Consider the following 10,225-nt stretch of genomic DNA (forward strand, 5'->3'; position numbering starts at 1 on the left):
TGGTAAACTACACTTTAAAGATTAGACTAACACTGTGACTTTGTTGTTCTCTTTATATTGTACTTCCCCTTCATCCCACAAAAGCAATTTTTAGACACATTATCTCATTCATGTTCCTATTGTTGCCTAGGAAAGTTAAGAGTACACCAAAGGCATTTAACCATTTTAGATTTTGATTTTGGCTTCTTAATAAATGTCAGACACTTTTATATTAAATATACTCACTAACACTAAACCTTTAAATAGCAGAGAATGCAAAATATACTTTTTCAGAGAATTTACAAATTCTAATGGAAAGAACTAGACAGGAACACACCGTATCAATTCCGTGTAGATAGAGCTCACTTCCGTGTAGATAGAGCTCACAAGTTTCTGACCTCAAACTCCCTAATGAAATTTCCAAGAAATAAAAACTGAAACAGATCATTAGTGTCCTGGCTATTCGCTGAAGCTCCGGTTCCTTAATGTTTAACTTTTTTAAAAGATTTCATTTACTTGAGAGAGAGCGCGAGGGAGAGAAAGAGAGCGCACAAACTGGGGGACGGAGGGAGTAACAGGGGTCCCGCTGAACAGGGAGCCCATCCCAGAACGTTGGGATCAAGACCTGAAGGCAGGCGCTTAACCGACTTAGCCACCCAGGTGCCCTGTTGATGCTGAATTTTAAAACATTACTGCTTTTCCTAATTACGAACACACTTGTGAACACATTATTTGCTACTGTTACTTAACCGACTCCCCTCCTCATTAAACTAGGTGGAGAACTGAAAACCAGAGTATACAGTGTGATGCCTTTTAAAAAATTATTTTAGGGGCGCCTGGGTGGCTCAGTGGGTTAAGCCGCTGCCTTCGGCTCAGGTCATGATCTCAGGGTCCTGGGATCGAGTCCCGCATCGGGCTCTCTGCTCAGCGGGAAGCCTGCTCCCTCCCCCCCTGCCTGCCTCTCTGTCTACTTGTGATCTCTCTCTGTCAAATAAATAAATAAAATCTTTAAAAAAATTATTTTAAGTTATTACTATTATCAACCCCCCGCCGCCCACACACACACAATGAAATCGAATGAGCCCTAGGGGGAAGCAGGAACTACATTAGAAGAAGCAAACCAACCACACACACACACACACACCCACACACACACACACACACACACACACAACACCTGTATTCGAGCAATTAAACTAAAGCGCAGTCTTTGAACCGCTAAACACCCGGGGGGCGCGTATAATTTTTTTCTTCTTCCGGACGGTGAAAGAGATCAAGATGTTTTAAGAAAGGGTTGACGGTAGAACTTAGGTCAATTTAGAACGCCGGAACCATGAAAAACTATGGTGAATGCTCAAGGTCAATGCAGCAAGAGGGGCTCGGTAGACAGCTTGCTCGGGGTGGGTACTTCGAGGACTTCAAAGGCCGGGAATGGGGGTGGGGTGGAAGACTGGAAGGAAGAGGGCGAAGAAAGGGCGGCTGGAAGGAAATGGAGAAACGGGAAGGGGGCAGGCCGGTAGTGGGCTGGAAAAGGAGTCGCCGGGCGGGAGCCCGGGGGTGGGGAGGAGAAGGGGCAGGGAGCCCCGGCCCCGCCCCGGGGAGGCCCGAGCGCCCGGCCGTCCCCCTTACCAGCGGGAGCAGGAAGCCCCAGAGCAGGGCGGTCGCGGCCGTGGGCAGCGGCCGCTGCGGCCCCATCGGACTGCTGGGCGCTCAGCGGCGCGGCGCTTCCCGGCGGGCACAGGTTCCAGGTCCCGCCGCGGCACTGCCTCCGTGGCGGGTCGGACGGGCGCGGACGGCGCGGGGAGGCGCGGGCCGCCGCTGCTGTTGGGGCCGCCGCTGTAGCGCCGACTTCCTCTTCCGGCTCCGCCCAGAGGACGCGGAAACCCCCGCGCGGGGCACGTGGAGGCCAGGTCGGCGCGCGTGGCCAGTCGGGCGGGTGCTCGGTGCTGTGCGGTCCCGGCGCTGGCAGGCGGCGGGCTGTGGGTCTGGGTGTGCCTTGCTCTTTCCAGCTGCCTGACCCGAACTCTCCCTAGAGTCCGGACGGTGGGGGCGCCCCGCCCAGAGCAACTTTTTCAATACCCTCTTCCTCCTAGGAGTCCCCGAGCGCCTGCTCTGTACTGCAGTACCGGCCCGGGCGTGCGGGCGGAAAATCTGCGGGCACTGAGCCTTAATTCATCTGCCCACCGGCAGGTCCCGGTCACTCACACGGATATCCCAGATACGTCCATTGGGTCCCAAACTGCTGCCACCTCTGAATCCGGACGTTTCTCTCCTCCAGACTAATGTGTTTAAGACTCCGGGCGGCCCATTATCCACATACCAGTTCTGGATATAAATCAAATCATGTCACTCCCCATCACACGTAGCACAAAATCAAAACTCTACTCTGGCTGCGAAGTGTATACATAGGGTCCCAGTCTTCTTCTCTGACCCTGTCTTCACTATTTCCCACGCTTTTGTAACCCCCACGGGGCCACCTTTTGGTTCTTTTGTACTGGTTTTCTTTCTCAATACCGGTTCTTTGGCATTCCCTCATCAGCTTAAATGTCACTCCCCCAGAGGGAACTTCCAGACAAACCCATCTCAAGGAGCCATCCAGTCACTTTCTTTACCACGTGGCTTATTTACTCTGTAAAGCACTTTTCACTCTACTGTTCTCTTGCTTATTTATGTGTTCATTTATCTGTGATGTCTCCTCCCACTTAATAGCAAGGAGTGTCTTTGCTTTGTTCACTGCCATATCTCTCATATCTACAATACCTGGCGTAAATTAGGTCCTCAAATGTTTGTTGGATTGATATTTAATTCTAAACACTGAATAGGATATATACCTGCCATCCCACAGCTGAGTTTAGCAAGGGACACAGATGTGTGAACAAACATAGTTCAGGATGAATGGCGACTCCTTCCTTTGCACAAGATGCCTGGGAGTATCAAAGGAACATATAAAAGGGGTGCCAAAAAAAATTCCAACCTAAGCTGAGTCTAGAAGGGTGAGTTAATTTTAGCCAGTCAGTGGGCAGGGGAAGGGGGGAGACTTCCAGGAAGAGTGAACCATTAGTGTCAAAGCCAAAGGTGACATTGGAGGAACTGCAAAACTTGGGCTTGGCTGAAGTTATGAGTGGTGAAAGATGAAGTGAGAGAAGAGGGCAGAGGCCAAATCACAAACAGATTAGGAGGTCCTGCTTAGAACTTTAGGCTTCATCCAATTGTTGGTGGAAAACCGATTAATAATTAGAGCAGTGACAATTTCTGGTTTAGAAAGCTCTCTTGGTGGCAGGCGGGGTGGCAGCTGGTTTGAAACAGGGCGAGAGTGGGAGCCAGCAAACCTGTTGGACAGCTGTGGTAACCTAACCTGGGCCAGGGATAGTGAGGGCCTGAACTGAGACAGTGATGGGAGAAATGGGGAGAAGGAGATGGACTTGAAAGATTTGTAGTAGAATTTGGTCACTGAGAGGACAAGGGAGATGAAGGAGAGAAGGAGAGGGATGATTGCTAGGATCCTGTCCTGGGCCGTTTATTGAGATGATCACCACAGGAGGTGGGGTTGGGTGGGCAGGCATGCAGAGGGAAATATTTTGGACATGTTTTGAAATTCTTGTAGGCATGCAGAGGGAAATATTTTGGACATGTTTTTTTGAAATTCTTGTAGGACATCCAAGTCAAATGTCTGCAGGTTGATAGCTAGGTAGGTTGGTCCTAAGGTTCGTGGCACAATCAGGCCAGAAAATAGGTCTCCTGCCTGTAGATCATAGACTCTTTTTCACACTTTCTGGCTGCTGAGGGCAAGCAAGTTTCCTCTTCAGTAAAATAGCTATGTTGGACTAGATGACTTCATCTCTAAATATTGCCTCTTGCCCATAGTGGCACTTTGCCTAGTGAATCTCCAGCGTGGCTCCTGAGGCTGTCTGAAGATCTCTGGTTTTCCTGTCTACATTTATGCCCACTTTTCCTTCTCAATTGGAGAAATTTTTTTGCTTGCAGCCAAAGAAACTATTATAGGCTGGTTCCTTGTACAATCTCTCTTTGCCCGCTTTATTTTTCTCAGCTGAAAGATATGGGCAGTAATACCTGTACTGCCTGCCTTGCATGATTTTGGCAAAAATTATCTGATTTGTAATGTGGGTAAAATTACTCTGAAAAATATTTTTTTTTAAGCAGCAGGAGGAGAAGGAGTGAAGGAGAAAGAAAAGACTGATAGAAGGCTGTGTTATTGCTATCATCTGAAGTATCAGCATTGTTTGTCATAATTCCCCTGACAGATGGTATCTCTTTGGTCAAAGTCCCTATTCAGGATGAGGTGAAGGAAACTGGGAGAGTTAATGGAAGATTAAAAGATTCTTGTGTAATGATTCGACTACTGGAAGGGCTATTAACAGTTATTTGGAGGACACCACTGTAACACATGAATTTCCCTGCAAGTACTAGGTATGATAAAGAATACCAGCACAAGTTTTAGCCAATATTTTTCTTCCACAAATAAACTATGTATAAAAATCCAATTACAGGGGTGCCTGGGTGGCTCAGTCGTTAACTATCTGCCTTTAGCTCAGGTCATGATCCCAGGGTCCTGGGATCAAGCCCTGCATAGGGCTCCCTGCCCAATGCGAGGCTGGATGCGAGGTTGGATGCGGGGCTGGATGTGGGGCTTGATCCCAGGATCCTGGGATCATGACCTGAGCCGAAGGCAGAGGCTTTAACCCATTGAGCCACCCAGGCGCCCCTCTTCTAAGTGTTTTATAGTTTGTGGTCTATGTTTTAAGTCTTTAGAGCATTTTGAGTTGATTTTTGTGCTTATCACTCTTTTAATGGGAATAATGATTATCACCTCAGTCTCAGGAATTATCTTGTCCATAGATTAAAAAGCTGCTTAGAGTTTCCTGGTATTGCTTTTCTGTAAAGACTACCTGGCTTTGGTTAAGTGTTTTCCTCCTCTAATAACCTGTTTATGAGGCATTTCTCCTTGAGAGAACATGTGACTTAAATGGTTCCTGGTTCACAAGAGGTGACTAGGACCAGAGAGGCAAGCCAACAGCTATGGTTTCATCACTAGATCTTCTCTTCACCTGTTCACATTTTTTATTTCTGTTATTGACAGAATCCCTTCCCATTGGAGTTATGTCAATTAGTCAAATATAGTTGCCATTTCCTACATAAGAGGCGACTTGAAATTTAACTTGAATCTTTGGGAGTGCAGAAGAATATTCAGTAGTTGAAAGTATTGAGAGAAAAAATTTCCTAAAGCTCATAGTTGGGGAGCAGCATGTGATCCAAGGTGATAGACCAAAATTCAAACTCTGGTCACTTCTCTTAGGAAATCTTGTAAACTGGAAACAATGGAAACTCCTCTTCCTCTTCCTCCTCCTCTTCCTTCTTCTTCTTGTTCTTTTTTAAAAGATTTATTTATTTGAAAGAGGGAGAGCACACCCACAGCAGAGAGGGGCAGAGGGAGAGAGAGTCGGAAGCAGACCCTGCACTGAGCAGGGAGCCCAAGGGAGCCATGGGGCTCCATTTCACGATCCTGAGATCAGGGCCCTGAGATCACGACCTGAGCTGAAACCAAGAATCGGATGCTTAACTGACTGTACCACTTGGGCTCCCCAACAAGGAACTTCTTGAATACAACATCATGCAAAATTTAATAATAATGTCTTATAAGCTATTATTATTATTATTTTAAAGCTCACATTTATACCTGTGTTTTTTGCATACATTATCTAATTCATTTAAAGCAATTTTATGAGATAACTTATTACTTTCATTTTGCAGATGAGGAAGTATAGAGGTCAAACTCTCATATGAAATCTTCCACAGGGACATCTGGGTGGCTCAGTGGGTTAAAGCCTCTGCTTTCAGTTCAGGTCATGATCCCAGATCCTGGGATCAAGCCCTGCATTGGGCTCTCTGCTCAGCGGGGAGCCTGCTTACCCCTCTCTCTTTGCCTGCCTCTCTGCCTACTTGTGATCTGTCAAATAAATAAATAAAATCTTAAAAAAAAAAAAAAGAAATCTTCCACAAGATATGGAGCAGGAATTTAAGCCCAATGAGATAGGATTCTGGAAAGACAGAGCTGTAGGGAGCATCCAGAATCTGTAAATTAGATTCCCCTTTCTATCACTATAGGTGCTCAATAAATGTTTGCTTAATTAAGAACTTTTGCCAATAATCAAGAAGCCTGTGTTGCTGTTTTGAATATTTTTAGGTTCAACTAAATTACTTCTGAAGTGTCTTCTGAAGCTTAAATAGAACTAGATTTTGAGGAACCACTGGAACTAATTTTTTTAAAAGTCAGTTATTTTATTTTTAAAAAATTTTTAAATATTTATTTATTTGAAAGAGAGAGGAGAAAAAGAGAGAGAGGTGGGAGCAGAGGGAGAGGGAGAGAGAGAATCTCAAGCAAACTCCCTGCTAAGCTTGGAGCCTGACATGGTGTTTGACACCAAGGTCATGAACCTGAGCCAAAACCAAGAATGCTCAACTGAGTGAGCCACCCAGATGCCCCCAATTCTTTTATTTTGATTTGCTTAGAAAAATCGGAAAGTCTTCTTATTGGGAATAAGGAGGGAGAAATTTAAGTAACAGAGTCAATATTAAAATGATTCTTTTGGGCCATAAGATTATTAAACCCAGAAATACATGTATTTTAAAGTAATGTTAACTTTTTGAACAGCTTGAATTTACCAAGCTAGTGCCTGATAATAGCAGATTTATTCCTTCTAGGTTATATTTTACACTAAAAATGAATAAAGATAATTTGATGTGTATGTATGATAACAGTATAGGGAGAATACTTACGAATTCTTTGAATGAATAAATTGTTTTACAAAAAAATTTCTGAAAGCAAATGTATTGTAAGCTAGAGTTATATTGTTCCTGGTGTTGGAGCATAACAAGAGGTGCTATTGTCTATATAAATCAGTGTGACTTTGAAGCAGTGGTTGATTTTTAGATGTTGCTGGGAATGGCAAAGCGTAGACCATTTCCAAGCTTCCCAGGCAGAGCAGATTGAAATCACATGTTACTAAAATCCCTTTCTGGCTTTAGATGAATTAATTGACGTGGTTTTCTAGCTTGGGCACTACAGTATTATCTCTTGGCATGTTGAGACTGCTCTAGGCTTTTAAAAACAAGTCACTTTATTACAGGAGCTTCCAGATTAATAAACTGTCACCTACAGCAAGTAAATGCAGTCAGATCTTGCCACACAAGGATATTTGCAAGCTTCTAAGGTGCCATTCATTATACAACAGAATAGTTTCCACAGGACCTTTCTGGCTCTATTTTGCTATGAATCTATGAACTATTAGCTACTTGGGGGGACAGACTCAGGACTTTCGACTAACAGTATAATTCAGGAAATTATGTTGATCTCCTATTATGTGCCAGGTGAATAAGGAGAATTTACATTTGTTAACCAATGCTCTACTTTCCCCAGTTCAATGCTGACAACAATTAATAAAAATAAATTAATATCTTGGGGCGCCTGGGTGGCTCATTGGGTTAAAGCCTCTGCCTTCCACTCAGGTCATGATTCCAGGGTCCTGGGACTGAGGCCCGCGTTGGGCTCTCTGCTCAGCAGGGAGCCTGTTTCCCTTCCTCTCTCTCTGCCTGCCTCTCTGCCTACCTGTGATCCCTGTCTGTCAAATAAATAAATAAAATCTTTTTAAAAAATTTTAAAAAATAAATTAATATCTTTAGTCAACATTTAATGAGCTGTCTGGTTTGGCAGGAATGTTACATTCACAACGATGTGTAGGCTGATCCCCAAGAATTCTTTGCCGAAAATATAAAGCATATAATTATGTCTCCTCATTAACAAAGCCTTGACAGTATTAAGCTTTCGCCTTCTTTTCCATGTTTTTCATTAACCTACACCTATCATTCTGTTTCAGGTGTACATGCTGGAGATCCCGGTGATAGGGCCACGTGACATCACCAGCCCAGTCTAGGCATTAGTGTGCGACCCAGTCAGTAACTACAGCTGGTCATTTCCAGCCACTCAGATCAGCTGACATGGGAACACCAATTTAAATGAGGCTGGTGACCCAATGTCACGAGATAGAGATTTAAAGGTCATGGGTTAAAAATTCAATAATGAAAGAGAAGAGCATAGGAAATAGAGAAGAGTGAGAAAGGTATTTTACAATTTACAAAGATAAAAGAGCACTGTATGTTCTTTAACTTAGCTTTTTCTGGAATTATACTATACTCACAGGAAAGGGCATATATTGTAAACGTTCACTGTGATGAGCTCTCACAAACTCCACATGTCTGTGTACACAGAACGTGATCAGAAACTCCTCCAAAGTCCCTATTGTATTTCCTTCTAGCTACTATTTGCTCCCAAGAGTAACTATATACTGACTTCTGTTTCCCTCCAGCATTATTAAGATGTAACTGACATATAACGTTGTGTAAATTTAAGGCCTACAAAATGATGATTCAATATACATATATATTGTGAGATGATTGCCACAATAAGGTAAGTTAACACATACAATACCTCATATAGTTACCTTTTATGTGTGTGTGTGTGGTGAGAACTACTACTTGACTCTCTGAGCAGCTTTCATGTATAAAGAACAGTGTTGTTAACTATGGTCACCATACTGTACATTTATTTGATCCCCAGAACTTAGACATTTTATAAATGGAAGTTTGTGCCTTTGACTCACATCTCCCCATTTCCTCCATCTCCCTGGCAACAACCATCTACAGTTTCTGTGAGTTCAGCTTTTTTAGATTCTGTATATAAATGAATTTATATAGTATTTGTCTTTCTCTGACTTATATTCACTTAGCACGATGTCCTCAAGTTTCATCCATGTTCTCCATGCTAAGATCTCCTTTTTTATGGTTGAAAAATATTTCGTGTGTATAAGTGTATATACACACATACATTTTCTTTATCCATTCATTTATTGACAGGTGCTTAGGTTGTCTTCATGTCTTGGCTCTTGTGAACAGTGCTGCACTGGACATGGCGTGCTGATAGCTCTTGAAGTTAGTGATTCACTTCCCTCAGTTATATGCCCGGAAGTGGGATTGTTGTTTTCTACAGTGGCTGCACCAATTTATATTCCCACCAAGAGTACACAAAGGTTTCCTTTTCTCCACATCCTTGCCAACATTTGTCTTTAGGGTTTTTTTCTTTTTAAAGATTTATTTATTTATTTGACAGAGAGACAGAAAGAGTGAGAGAGTGAGAGAGCACAAGCAGGAGAACAGCAGGCGGAGGGAGAAGCAGGTGCACCACCCAGCAAGGAGCCTGATGCAGGACTCCGTCCTAGGACTCTGGGATCATGACCTGAGCTGAAGGCAGACGCTTGACTGGCTGAGCCACCCAGCTGTTCCTTTTGTCTTTTTGATAGTAGCCATTCTAGCAGGAGTTAGGTGGTATTTTGTTGTGGTTTTGATTTGCATTTCCTTGATAATTAGTGATGTTGAACACCTTTTTATGTGTCTGTTGGAATGGCTTTCTGACCTCTATCACCACATATTTTGTCTCTTCTTCAACTTCGCATAATTTGTAATCATATAACTTGTGTTCTTTTGTGTCTTGCTTTTCTCTCAACATTACGTTTGTGAAATTCATCCATCTTGTTACATATGGTTGCGGATCACTTGATTCAATTGCTGTATTCCATTTAATGAATACACTACAACTTATTATCCATTTTCTGTTTATGAGCATTTGGGTAATCCTCTACTTTTCATTAATTCAAAAAGGAAAAGCCCGAGTTTTAAATAATGAAAAACTTGATCTGAACTTGTTCCTCCAATTTCAGGTCTTGTCGTTTCCCTAATCTCACTGAAAGTTCCAGTCAGTCCTGGCCTTTGCACATTCTGGAATATCTGTATTTGCCACCACCTATGCCTTAACCTGGATAATACCCACTCCTCCTTTGGGCCTCAGTTCGGATGCCACTTCTTCCAGAAAGCAACTCCCTTCCCCTAAACCGATAGTATAGGTTATTTTTCTGCATTGACCATTTACTTGCATGTGTCCCCAGGAAACTGTGGGCAGAGGATGTGTCTTACTGTGTATACAATCCCCAGTGTGAACAGAGGTTTGGTTGAATATATTTATTTATTTATTTATTTATTTACAAATCAATAATTAATTAATCCATGATAGACATGCATCATTTTAAGACCTGGTGAACTTTTACAGATACAGGACACGATACAGTCATTATACAATTTCTCCTCAATTTTAATAAATACAGAAATTGAATGTAAACAT

The 10,225-nt window shown here is 43.0% G+C and overlaps 1 protein-coding gene across 2 annotated transcripts in view; it reads right to left on the bottom strand.

Annotated features, from left to right (window-relative positions):
- SPPL2A (signal peptide peptidase like 2A) overlaps positions 1-1,956 on the bottom strand; it is a 50,487-nt gene extending 48,531 nt beyond the window's left edge. The window contains exon 1 of one of the 2 annotated variants that reach the window (XM_045067969.1): positions 1,609-1,956. In XM_045067969.1, the coding sequence (XP_044923904.1) occupies positions 1,609-1,674 (66 nt within the window). In that variant the 5' untranslated portion in view covers positions 1,675-1,956. The remainder of the gene's footprint in view (positions 1-1,608) is intronic. The other variant, XM_045067970.1, reaches the window with a different exon arrangement.
- Between the last annotated feature and the right edge of the window lie 8,269 nt (positions 1,957-10,225).

Source organism: Mustela putorius, unplaced genomic scaffold (genome assembly GCF_011764305.1).
Source record: "Mustela putorius furo isolate JIRA1106 unplaced genomic scaffold, ASM1176430v1.1 tig00003898_pilon_pilon_pilon, whole genome shotgun sequence".
In the NCBI taxonomy this organism is placed as follows: domain Eukaryota; kingdom Metazoa; phylum Chordata; class Mammalia; order Carnivora; family Mustelidae; genus Mustela; species Mustela putorius.